We start from the raw sequence: 13687 nt of genomic DNA on the forward strand, positions 1-13687 counted from the left end.
TCGGATCATAATGAGGAGTACCAGAGTTAGGCAATTAGCCAATACCAACTACAGCCAAAACACTACTTAAACACCAAGTACCAAATGAATTCCCACAGTTAGGCATTCCGGACGGGTAACATAGAAAATGTTACTTGCTTGTAAGCGGGGTACATTGATTGGCTCAGCCAATCAGAAAACAACATTTATATATAAGGTAAGATAAATTGTATTGCGATCTATTGCAATTCAGGTACCCTGCATGATTAGTAAATATTGTGATCTATTGCAATTCAGGTACCCAGCATTGCGATATGTATCGCGATATATTGGGAGCTGAAGTGTTTGACAGTGAGCGACAGTGATTGTACATGCAGATGCTATAATAACATGTTCTGATCAGTTGGATCGTTAAGGATTCTATTTTCATTTTTATACAATTTATAGCATTAAGGTATGTCATATTGTCAACGAATTACAAAGGAAAGCATCCTTTGTGAACGAAAGTCTGTGTAGATTGTAATTTAAACTTTAGAGATAATAACTTCATATGTATTTTTACCCAAAATATTGGTTCTCAGAAAACATATTGCAAGACATATCATTTGAAAGTCACAGGTATGTTGCCATAATGGTTACCGTGCAGTCCTACTGATTGGACTTTATTTAGTCCTCTTCGGTTGTCTTTAACAACATGGAACTCCTAATCTACTAAACCAACAAAATCATGAAATACAATTATTTCCTACTATGATAGAATTTAGATATAATTGCTTGCTGTAACTATGCTGGTTGACTTAAGACAGATATCCCGGTTATTAGATGATACACAAACTGATTACTTAATACAAGCATGATGCTCACAGAATAAATAACTTCGTAATCCTGACTAAAATTGAGCTATACCTGTATAGAAGTCTTATGCTATCAGGGCAAAATACAATGAAACTGGTTTAACATACCTTTACATTGTTGTCATACAGGTAAACAGACCACAATTCATTAACATCTGGTGTCCCCTTGCAGTGATATTGCTGGAATATTGCTAAAAGTGGCAAAAAACTAAACCGCTCACTCGATCACTTACTTACTCACTCATTACCATTTGAATTTTTTTGTTATACCATGTTCAATATGACTCTCAGTTTTCAATATTTAACAACATACATTTAATTATCTGTACTATCTTGTCCCAACTCTTCATCACTCCCAGCTACTTCATCGTCTTCTTCATCCCTGTTGCTCCCCGCTGCTGCTACTACTACAGCCAGTGCAGATGCTGGGGTATGACTACAGGGTGGGGCTGGAGACTGATCGCAGTAGCCACAGTTGATGGAATCTCATCTTCGTCTTCCACCTGTTGCCCTGTTGTCTGCTGGTTATTTTTTCGGTTAGTTTGCAATGCTTCAAGAAAGGCCTCCAGTATTGGACGAAACCTATTCTGTTGATCTGAAACAAAGACAAATATAGTTGCAGGCAACAATGAGGTCTCCTTGGCTTTACTTTCTATCTATTGTACCTGAGGGCTAGATATCATCGTCCAAAACGGAGCCAGAACACGTGTTTTGATAGGCGAGCGGATCTCCCAAATACAGCCGGGGTCGCGCGGGTCATGTACCTTTTAAGGAGTTCCGGAGAAGAAATAGTTCCCTCTTTAAAAGGCTGTATCTCAGTTGTTCTTGGGTCTATGGTCAAAACAATTAGTGTTCTGGAATCACCGAGACACCATCTACCATTTGTGCCGAATTTGCACATTTTGGGAGCAAACTACTCAGAAAACTGTTGAAAAAACATGGCCAAAAACTGAAAACAAAAATAACTGCCAAACGGTACGTTTTAGCGACTTGACCCGTCAAGGCAAAATTGTTGGGAATTTGATTGTGCATCTGTACAAGAATTTTGGAAGTGTTGGAACAATTAGTTCTTGAGATATTTGCTGTCAAGAATTATCTCCCTTTTGCTATTGGGCCAAGAGCCTAGAGATTTTTAAGGGGAATATCTACACCTCGGTGCGCATCTGTGTGATTTTTGGTAAGCGATTCGGAGCATTGGTTTAGGAGTTATGTTTGGTAAAAAGATCGGTGGAATAATAAAAATAATAATAATCCGAACGATTACAATAGGTCTCCTGCCTAGAGGCAAGGAGCCCTAATTATAAAAATACCATTGACTTTGTTACTTATAAAATATTTGTGATTGATTGACTCAAAGTGTGTTTTTCTTGAATGCATTTCACCACTACACAATAAATACTCTCAAAACATGCTCATATTTCTAAATCTTTAGGTTGTTGTTCTACTCCCCACATAGGTACGATGTGAAAAGCCCATTTCTGGTGCCTCCCGCCGTGATATTGCCAACTCACTCACTCACTCTTTCACCTCTCACTGAGCCCTCACCTCTTAGATTGGCAGCGCTGATTGCTTCTGTTATGTAGCCGGACGAGTTGGTTTGAAGAGGAAAGTACTCGCCACAGTTTGAGGCAGGATGCTGTAATACAATCAAGCTAATTAGGGACTGTTTATAATTTATGGTGGGGGTGGGGGTTGGTGGTGATGATTTTAAGAGGGGGATGTTACTTATATTGTACATACATTTTAGGGGGGTCATCCACATTGTACATTCTTCTCCGTAAAAATCATCATCCCTCCCCCCCCTTGCCATAAATTATGAACAGTCCCTTATATCTGCTTTTCATCAAGAAGGATATCTTGTGAAGAAAAGATTTGTAAATTAAGACGAAAGAGCATGTTCATTATAAATATCCACACAACATTTTGATTGTTTCTACATGTTGGAGGATGTTGGTAATACAGCCCACTGAAGTTGATTGAGAGGTCAGCCTTTGTGGCTTTGTCGACCGCATGTCATTTTATGCCACCAAGTTAAGTCATGTTAGGCATTTGTTCAGTCAGCAGTGTTTCTGCTAGGCTTGATATATTTAGAAAGCTGCAGTAAATTAGCTCAAATACTGCTGACTATGACATTAAACAACACAACATCACACAAACACATTATACTGCTGTCAATGACATTAAACACAACACCACACAAACACATTATACTGCTGTCAATGACATTAAACACAACACCACACAAACACATTATACTGCTGACAATGACATTAAACACAACACCACACAAACACATTATACTGCTGTCAATGACATTAAACACAACACCACACAAACACATTATACTGCTAACAATGACATTAAACACAACATCACACAAACACATTATACTGCTGTCAATGACATTTAACACACCACCTCACAAATACATTATACTGCTGTCAATGACATTTAACACACCACCTCACAAATACATTATACTGCTGTCAATGGCATTTAACACAACACCACACAAACACATTATACTGCTGACAAAGACATTAAACAACAAAACACCACACAAACACATTATACTGCTGTCAATGACATTAAACAACACAACACCACACAAACACATTATACTACTGACAATGACATAAAACAACACCACACCACACAAACACATTATACTGCTGTCAATGACATTAAATACAACATCACACAAACACATTATACTGCTGTCAATGACATTTAACACACCACCTCACAAATACATTATACTGCTGTCAATGGCATTTAACACAACACCACACAAACACATTATATTGCTGACAAAGACATTAAACAACACAACACCACACAAACACATTATACTGCTGTCAATGACATTAAACACAACACCACACAAACACATTATACTGCTAACAATGACATTAAACACAACATCACACAAACACATTATACTGCTGACAATGACATTTAACACACCACCTCACAAATACATTATACTGCTGTCAATGGCATTTAACACAACACCACACAAACACATTATACTGCTGACAAAGACATTAAACAACACAACACCACACAAACACATTATACTGCTGTCAATTACATTAAACACAACACCACACAAACACATTATACTGCTAACAATGACATTAAACACAACACCACACAAACACATTATACTGCTAACAATGACATTAAACACAACACCACACAAACACATTATACTGCTGACAATGACATTAAACACAACACTGCTGACAATGACATTAAACACAACACCACACAAACACATTATACTGCTGACAATTACATTAAACACAACACCACACAAACACATTATACTGCTGACAATGACATTAAACACAACACCACACAAACACATTATACTGCTAACAATGACATTAAACAACACCACACAAACACATTATACTGCTGACAATGACATTAAACAACACAACACCACACAAACACATTATACTGCTAACAATGACATTAAACACAACACCACACAAAACACATTATACTGCTGACAATGACATTAAACACAACACCACACAAACACATTATACTGCTGACAATGACATTAAACACAACACCACACAAACACATTATACTGCTGACAATGACATTAAACACAACACCACACAAACACATTATACTGCTGACAATGACATTAAACACAACACCACACAAACACATTATACTGCTGACAATGGCCTTAAACACAACACCACACAAACACATTATACTGCTGACAATGACATTAAACACAACACCACACAAACACATTATACTGCTGACAATGACATTAAACACAACACCACACAAACACATTATACTGCTGACAATGGCATTAAACACAACATCACACAAACACATTATACTGCTGACAATGACATTAAACACAACACCACACAAACACATTATACTGCTGACAATGACATTAAACACAACATCACACAAACACATTATACTGCTGACAATGGCATTAAACACAACATCACACAAACACATTATACTGCTGACAATGACATTAAACACAACATCACACAAACACATTATACTGCTGACAATGACATCAAACACAACACCACACAAACACATTATACTGCTGACAATGACATTAAACACAACACCACACAAATACAAACTAACCTGCTGTGCCTCCCGATGTTCTTCAGCTAAACGTGATGGAGCTGCTGTCTTCAATCCTGTCTGTTCATTTGCTTCACCGGTCATACAGTACTCCGCACCCTCAGGCAAGCTGCTTGGACCTTGGTTGTATCTCCCAGAAGTGCACAACTCTGCACCCGTGCATCCCCTCCCTGCACCCATGCATCCCATCACTCCATCACCAGCATCCAGTTGTGACAAGTCCAGATTGTCATTCAATCTGATGTCACTTGAGGGACCACTGTTATAACTTCCATGTTCCTGGGAAGCTAAGTCACTGAATCCATAATTCGGGTCACTGTTAAAGTCATCATCATCATTATCATCATCATCATCATCTGTTGTTCCTGTCAAATCTTCCCCATGTGGATTTCCACATACTGCATGAATAGCAATAAAGTTGTTTACATTGTAAAACGATGTCAAACTTGTGACCACTTCAGTGTTGACAGGTAAGGAAGCCAGTTGATTTTGGAACCTTCGAGTCCTATCATGTCTTGTGTCTGATGGTTCTGTGGCTACAATAGAAAAAAAAATAATCATAATCATAATTCCTTACCTCACAATAAAATTTTTAGAGTAAAATTGATATTTTATACTTATCCTGACTCATGCTCTTTTGCTTGTCTTCTTCTTGCGAACATAGTGGAACACTTGTATCTCCTTAATTGAAGCTCCCTTCAATGTAAAATCACTAATTGGTACTCACCAAGAGTTGCCTCCCTTGCCCTTTCTTGGCGGGAACAGGTGTCGCCACCCTCTGGCCTCATGCTTCACTCTCTCCTGATTTTCTTGAGCCCAACACTTGAATTTACAGGAAATCCAAAGTGTTATGTGGGGAGGATGGGAGGGCTTACCTCATGAGTCAGGATAAGTATAAAATATCAATTTTACTCTAAAAATTACATATTTTTCCTTATCCTGACTCATGCTCTCTTACTTGTAGAATCCTCACGAGGAAGCGGAGGTGGGAAAAACAGAATACTTTGGATTTATAAAATTAGTGATTTATATAGATATAACTGTAATAACCACTACTTGGGAACTTCATAAAGGCATAGACTTAGGATATTTCCTCTATTATAAGCCATAGGTTTATATATTGCCATACTGGGGTATTACAATAATAATATACTATGATATTATCAAATAAAGATATAAAAGCGACTCTGATAGAGAAGCTATACAACTGAACATAATCATCAGTAAAAGCTTAAGGCTGAGTAGACCTAAGCTAAGTATATACATAGCCCTAGAACTCCGTAGAGTTATAAGCTAGATAATGCATGTATCAATTATGCATATTAATCTCGTAAGACTATGTGTTAGCGTTCACGAGGGACTGTCAACTGCTGTCGCGAGGACCAAGGGACGAAATGGTGAATACCTGAGGCGTCCTCGGTGGTGATATCTCTCAGATAGTGATTAGCAAACACCATGTTAGATTTCCAAAAGCATCCTTCCATAATTGTATTCAATGAACAGTTACCGTGTAGGAGTGAGAGTGGAAGCCAATGCCCTGATCTCATGGGGATTTGATGCTGTTGGAGGGTCAGGCCTGCTGCCTTGTAGGTGAGAAGTATGACAGTTCTTATCCATATAGATATGGTGAGTGCGAGAGACTTCTGTCTGAGTTGTTGCCGATAAGGGGATGAATAATCGTTTGAGAAATCTTAGCCTTGTTTTGGAGCGTCGTAAATAGATTTTGAGAGCTCTGACTGGGCATAGAGATAAGTCCAGTGTATCTTGAGATCGAGAATCGAGGATAGTGCAGGGATATGGAATAACCTGTCTGGTTGACCTGGTAGTTGATTTTTGGCGATGAAATCCCATCTTAATCCCAGGTGTGCTGTGTTTTGATTGTCATCAAACTGTATCCTCTCATAATCTAGTGCGTGAATTTCTGACATCCTGGCTGCGTGGCTAGAGATAACAGGAAAAGCGTTTTCTGTGAGAGAAATTCAAAGGTTGTCGATTCCAGCGGTTCATAAGCCTCACTTGTGAGGTGTTGTAGCACTATATTCAGATCCCAAGCTGGAAGTGGAACTTCGCTTTTGGTCCTCAATCGGAAAGCCGTAGTAAGGCCAGTAACTCTGGAGTCTTAGTCAATTTGACACCCGTTCTCATAGTAATCCACAGAACTAAAGCGGCAAGATATGTTGACAATGTCGAGCCTTTTAAATGTTTGTTTTGCGTAAGTAACACAAATAATCTGCCACTTGTGGATGAGTAGCATCTCTCGCTGTAAATCCCTTATTTGCTGCGTAATTTTGAAACTGTGCCACTTGTCGTAGGTACAAGTTCGTGTAGAATTGCGTAAGGCAAAGCGTGACGCTTTTGCGCCCTGGTAGAATATCCTCTCTTGTTTAAACACATTTTAATACAGTCCATACGTGAAGTTGGAATACTTCTGGGCTTCCGTGCACCTGTTTGGTGTGTGGATGTACTAATAGATTTGGCTTGGGTAGCTCTAGTGTCGGTTGACCGATTTCTTGAATTAGAATGGGAAACCACGTTCTGGCTGGCCAGTAGAGTAGCGACAAAGTGAGTTGGAGGCTCTGTGTTTGTCTGATTTTCTGTAACACTTGAGGTATTATTGCTGGCGGCGGAAGCGCGATGCGCGTGAGGCCTTCCAGGATATGCTTAGCGTCCGTTGCCCATGCTTGTGGGTCTGGGACTGGTGACCACGAATGTCGGTAGCTGATTGTTGAAGCGTGTGGCGAATAGATCTACTAGCGGCTCCTATTTGCTTGATTATCTGTGCAAAGATTTCTGTATTGAGCATCCATTCTGTCGGTGGCGGTTGATGTGGCGAGAGAGTCGTCTGCTAGTACATTCTTGGCTCGGGAATGTGACATGCTCTGACATGTAGGTTGAGATCGTGGATTAGATCGAACAGTTGAAAGCTTAAAGTCAATAGGTTCAGTGATCTCGTTGAGCCTTGTTTGTTCACATAGAAGCGCCACTGTCGAGTTGTCGGTATGAATCATTAGGTCGCATTCTGTAGAATGGTGCTCCAATGAAGTATGGCGTTGATTACAGCTTTCATCTCTAACATGTTTATATGGAGCTTGCTTTCTTGCTGATTCCATAACCCTGATGCCGTCCGGTTGGCGAGATGAGCTCCCCAACCTTGGGCGGCAGCGTCTACATATAGATGGGTTTTGAATTCCTGCTCTGCTAAACAAATACCTTCCAGAGACATTCGACCTCCTGGTCCACCATAGTAGATGAGGTCTGAGATGTTTTGGTAGACTGAATGGTTGTAGGTCGTCGAGATGTGCATTGATGAAGACCTGTAGCGGGACGTAACTGTAATCTGCCTCTGACTGTCATGTCTTGGGCTGATGTGAGGAGACCCAACAGGCTCTGCCAATGTCGTGAGTGGTAGCGGAGAGAGTAGAAACTGGCGGAATGGTCTGTTGGATCTTGAGCCAGCGGTCTTCTGAATACGACGATACGGTTGAGAGATTAAGTGATAAATCGAATGCCTAGGAACTGCAGATCTTGCGATGGTACTAGGTCCGACTTGAGTAAGTTTACTAACCATCCTAGCTGTGTTAGTAGCTTTATGATGTAGTTTAACTGTAGTTTGAGACGCTGTGGATCTTGATCTACTTGTATCCCGTCGTCGAGGTAGAGAGCACTCGTAGCCCTAGGCGATGTAGATAGGTGACAATAGGTTTCGTTATCCTCGTGAATAGCCAGGGGGCTGATGATATTCCGAATGGGAGTACTTTCCATTGGTAATGTAGCCCGTCTAGTGTAAATCGTAGGTATTTCCTGGATTCGGGATGTATCGGGATGTGTAGATATGCGTCTTGCAGATCTATACTGGCCATGTAATCCATGGGGCGAATCAACTGCCGTAACTGAGGAAGATGTATCATGCGAAACTTTGGTGGTTTGCGTAGATAATTCCTGTTGAAAAAGCTCATGTTGTAAATGAGTCTGTATTTCTCCTTGGAGTTTTTCTTGGGTACTAGGAAAACTGGGGAGTAGAAGCCTGGTTCGATGTTTACTTGATCTAGTACTTCTATGGCCTGCTTGGTTAGGAGTGATGTAACAGCCTCTCTTAACTTTGGTAGTTGTTGTGCCTGTAAAGTCGAACTTGTGAGGGTTGACTGTCAGCGGGCGTGGCCTGTAGTGGGATCTGAAATCCGTGTTGAAGAATGTTGGAGACATAAGGGTCTTGTAACATTCCCCAGTTCTCCCAGTGTAGTTGGGCGTCCACCCACTTGTGACGGTTGTACTGGAACGGCTGGGGGTGGAAGACTCCAGTCGTTCGAACCTGTCTTTCAGCGTTTATAGTTGCGGGAACCTCTGGGTGTCCTGCCTCTTCCTGACCCTCCTCTATAGTTGCCATATGGGTGAAAAGAATCTTTTCCCCTGGGCTGGCTATCTTCCTATCCCGTGCTCTCTGTAGTCCAGTGAATTTAGATCTCCCTGAGTATCTTTGTGAAGTCTGCCTGATGGCGCTGGCTAAGCGTGTCCATCGACTTAATCATAAGGACTTCTCTGGAATCCTTAGTGACTTCCTTGGAGACTTTGTCTATTCCTCCGTCAAAGATGGATGGGGAAGACCCGGGGCTGTATAGAGTGGAGCTGTAAAGTTCTCACCCCAGCTGCAGGGAGCGAGGAGGCCTTGGCGACGAGCTAAGGTCAGCGCTGCTGAGACAGATGTGAGATGATCTGTTAGGAACTGCTGGTCCTTCTTTTTTTGCATCAGTAGGGCCGAGTAGATCATCCTATCATCTTCAGAGGTGTATTACGAAATCTGGTGATAAGTGTCTCATTGATCGTTCTAGATCTATTTAGGCCAAAAACATGCGTCTCGTCATGGTTTCTATCTGCACCAACTTGCGATCGTCAATCTTGTAGTTCTTGTTCTTGACATGGCTGATCAGCTTGTAGTTGTCATCGATGTCTTGTGCCTTGAGGAAGGGTCCATGTTGTGCGTTGAGAACTTCTTGGCGTGAAAGTTCGGCAGATGTGGTGTCTGAACTTTTCGTGGCTTTATGGAAGGCTGTATCTAGATTCTGTGGCACGCGGCAATCGGGTCGTCGGAGGTAGGGTGGCCGGCGTCTGCATCGTCTTCCTTCATCAGGTATGTCTGCGCCGAGTTGCCACTCTTGGGCCGGTGAAGAGATCTAGGTTGTTTACCATCAATATCGTATCTCAGCGTCTGAGAAAATGATGCCTCCATCATCTTCTGTCCCAGCATCGGTGATGAGAGGTTGATGCTCTTCTGATGGTGGACTGTGTGCTGCTATCTCTATGTCGGGTGGTGGCTTGGGGAGACCTGACTGTAGACCTGTGTGCAGACTTGTGTGGTGACCTGCGAGGTGATCGGCGTGGTGATGTACGAGGAGATCGGCGTGGTGAGCGGCGAGGAGATCGTCTTGGTGATCTCGTCTATGGGATGACCTTCTAGGAGACCTGTGAGGAGAATGTTGATAGCCAGCGAAGCTCTTGTGTAGTCCCTCGATGTCCTTCTGGGCGATGGCGATCTGGGGTCAGGTGTCGCCGTGAAGGCCGTCCATCCCGTGAAGCTTCCTCTGCGTCGGACCTGGGAGCGGCGACTTGACCTCCGTGGCGGCTTCCGTGAGGTCTGGTGGTCTGAGTCGCATCTAAGGATGAGGCCGAGGAAGGTGATGATCTCTCCGCCGCCAGCGAAGGCTGTACATCTGGGTCCGCCGTCGAGGTGGTCTGCGACTTCCTTCGAAGGTGGCTTCGTCGTGGCTGCTACGCTGGCGGGGGTGCCTCTGGGGTGTCGTCTCGTCTGCGTTGCTCAGGCCCTGGGCTGGCTGCTTCTCCCGTCTGTAGTGGCCCTCCATCATGGTCATGATCTGCCGCAACAGCTCATCTGGGATGGTCTGCGACGAAGTAGTCGGTGCCCTCTCTGCGATGTTAGCGGCTGGGCCCTCAGGGGAGTCGTCTGACATCAGTGTAGAGACATCAGGCTGCATGGCGATCTCTGCTGATGTCACTGTAGCTGTCAACGGCCGCTTCTTGTGGCGTGCGTCAGGGATGATGATCGGCTGATCATCGTAGAGGCCCAGTTCGGCGGCTGGAGCGATCTCGGCTGAGAAAGTTCTTGGCGACCGTGGGCTTTCCCTTGGAGGTAGGCGCTGCCCTGGGGAGTACGAAGTCTGCGTTGAGAAGGCGTCGAGGCCCTCTTGGACTTTGGCTGCGATGGCGGGGCGTCTGGGGAGGCAGGGCGCTTCTTGGAGGCGGCGGACTGCATCCCGCCCCTCCTCGAAGGGGTCTCAGCGGAACACCAGGCGGGAGGGTCGATCGACAGCAGCTGACTGGATGGGGAATCCGATGTATCGGCCATGTCTAACCCTTGTTTGCGTGACCTATCTGCGAGTGCGTCTCAAGGCTTAAAGATGATATTTATTAAAAGCAGAATTAGATAGATTAATGCAGTAACTGCAGCGTGAATCAAGCGCACAAGGCGTAGAACAACTAGGGCATAATACATGCGGGTCAGCAACAGAAAAGCGTAATCTACAAATAGTACAGATTTTCATCAGCGTAATACTAGCTGAACAATCCGCGAACTCCGTGAATAAACGGTAGAAATACGATTAATTATCAATACAAATTAATGAAGGATACTAGCTATACCTCTATAGTAACCTATAAGAGGTAACTAACTAAGAAAACCAAAGGATATAGTGTGTAAGGAGACACAGGCTCTCACATCCTGCTCACTGGAAGAAGAAGGAGAGAGTGAAGCATGAGGGCCAGAGGGTGGCGACACCTGTTCAGCATAAAGGGCAAGGGAGGCAACTCTTGGTGAGTACCAATTAGTGATTTTACATTGAAGGGGCTTCAATTAAGGAGATACAAGTGTTCCACTATGTTAGCAAGAAGAAGAAGACAAGCAAAGAGCATGAGTCAGGATAAGGAAAAATACAGGGGCTGCCTACAGGCACAAGGGGTCATCTCAAAGATATTTTGTGCTTTTTCATGTGTGTTGACTATGTCTCATCTACTGATTAACATCTTACGGTCTTTCTTTTCATAAAAGTTTATGTTGAGATATGTAAGAGAGTATGATACCCGAAAACCATAGAAACGCGATCGTGAGTATATAGGTGGCATGACCACCAAGATCGACAGGACTGGATATTATTTGTAAATTGTTATGACGTGCCGTGTACCTCCCCAGTATAATTGCCCTAAATGATTATCTTATCTTAGCTGATATCTCTATCCCCAAGCCCGACCTTGGGTTTTGCTTTTGAGGCGACCCTCAGATCTGTTTATTTTATAGTGACAGTGAGACTGCATGGTAGCTACATCCTTAATAGTTTTGGCATAAAAGTTATTATTTTTACGCCAGCTATCGCTTATAATGAATCTACGTCTAATTTCAAATTGGGCATTTAAAAAGTGTCCTTTGTAATACAGTATTGTCGCACACTAATTTGCATAAACCCATGGTCTGTTCCAAATGAGTCTTATTGGACTTAGAAAAAAACCGCATTGCTCATTTCTGCACTAATTTCCCCTCAGTAAAGTCCTTTTTCTCCGTTTCCTATCTCTCTACCACTGAGACTGTAGTTAGGCCGAACTTAGATTAACAGATATTTCACACTTTCACATATCAACTAAATAAATTGTAGAGATAAGTTTCCGACAGTACTATAGTATAACTATGCCTAAAAATTTAGAATGATACATGCTTGTCTTTTGTTTACAACTGTCTGACAGTGGCTGTAACATACCCAGAATGTATGTGTATTATGTGACTTTAAGATGATGAAATGATGCCCAGATAACCATTTAATGGTGCCATGCTCACAACATACAACATATTGGCGTATCATCACTTTCCATGCTTACAGACACTTATTTCTCAAACAGAACATATGAATAGTGTGATGTCATTCTGGCCTTAAGTCACAATAAATTTGAGTGATTTTAATAATGCTGTCCAGATGAAGTAAACAATTCACTGGTGAAAGAAATAATGTGTTTGAACTAGTGCACATGATTTTTCTGGACTGTTATTTCTAGCCCTATAGTTTATGTATAATATTTGAATGTTTCATGATGTTTCATATTTGAATGTTTCATGAAAATAATTGAATGTTTCATAAAAATGCACATTATCAAAGAAAAGTTGTCAACCATGAAAGCAAAGGTTGAGACAGAAAAGATAAGACAGCTAGTCGCTACATTTTGATGAAAGCATTGTATATTATTTCACAAATTGTAAATACAGAGAAAGGTCTTCTCACATTTTCTAATTTTCCTGTAATTTAATATTTACCTCACAAGATTTACCGATAGCAATTACTGTAACTCAAAACACAATTAATGAATTCTCTAATTGTAACCACCATGATAAAGTCCTGTACATGAGCGTTAATCAAGATTTAGCAGAAGACAATATTTAGTGAGTGAGTGAGATTAGTTTTACGCCACACTCAGCAATATTCCAGCTATATGGAGGCAGTCAGTAAATAATCAAATCTGGACCAGACTATCCAGTGATCAACAGCATGAGCATCGATCTACGCAACTGGGATACGATGACATGTGACAACCAAGTCAGCGAGCCTGACCACCTGATCCCGTTAGTCGCCTCTTATGACAAGCATGGGTTACTGAAAATCAGTTCTACCCAAGATCTTCAGGGGTCAGAAGACAATATTTATTGGAAAACAATATAA

The 13687-nt window shown here is 42.0% G+C and overlaps 1 protein-coding gene across 1 annotated transcript; it reads right to left on the reverse strand.

Moving 5' to 3' along the window:
• Window positions 1-240: 240 nt before the first annotated feature.
• LOC124276998 lies at window positions 241-5540 on the reverse strand. The gene is made up of 3 exons (XM_046712652.1): window positions 4980-5540; window positions 2379-2469; window positions 241-1428 (listed from the first exon to the last, which is right to left on the reverse strand). Exons 1-3 carry the CDS (start codon window positions 5538-5540, stop codon window positions 1241-1243), a joined length of 840 nt encoding a protein of 279 aa, XP_046568608.1. The 3' UTR covers window positions 241-1240.
• Between the last annotated feature and the right edge of the window lie 8147 nt (window positions 5541-13687).

Source organism: Haliotis rubra, unplaced genomic scaffold (assembly GCF_003918875.1).
Source record: "Haliotis rubra isolate DU_JTF1 unplaced genomic scaffold, ASM391887v1 Scf2162, whole genome shotgun sequence".
NCBI classification, from domain to species: domain Eukaryota; kingdom Metazoa; phylum Mollusca; class Gastropoda; order Lepetellida; family Haliotidae; genus Haliotis; species Haliotis rubra.

Excerpts from the sequence above, each read along its gene's own strand:
- LOC124276998 (XM_046712652.1), bottom strand. The coding sequence starts at position 5,540 with ATGATTATTTTTTTTTCTATTGTAGCCACAGAACCATCAGACACAAGA. Across the intron at positions 2,470-4,979 it reads AACATCGGGAGGCACAGCAG|CATCCTGCCTCAAACTGTGG; the intron begins GTTAGTTTGTAT and ends ATTGTATTACAG. Across the intron at positions 1,429-2,378 it reads CAGCGCTGCCAATCTAAGAG|ATCAACAGAATAGGTTTCGT; the intron begins GTGAGGGCTCAG and ends TCTTTGTTTCAG.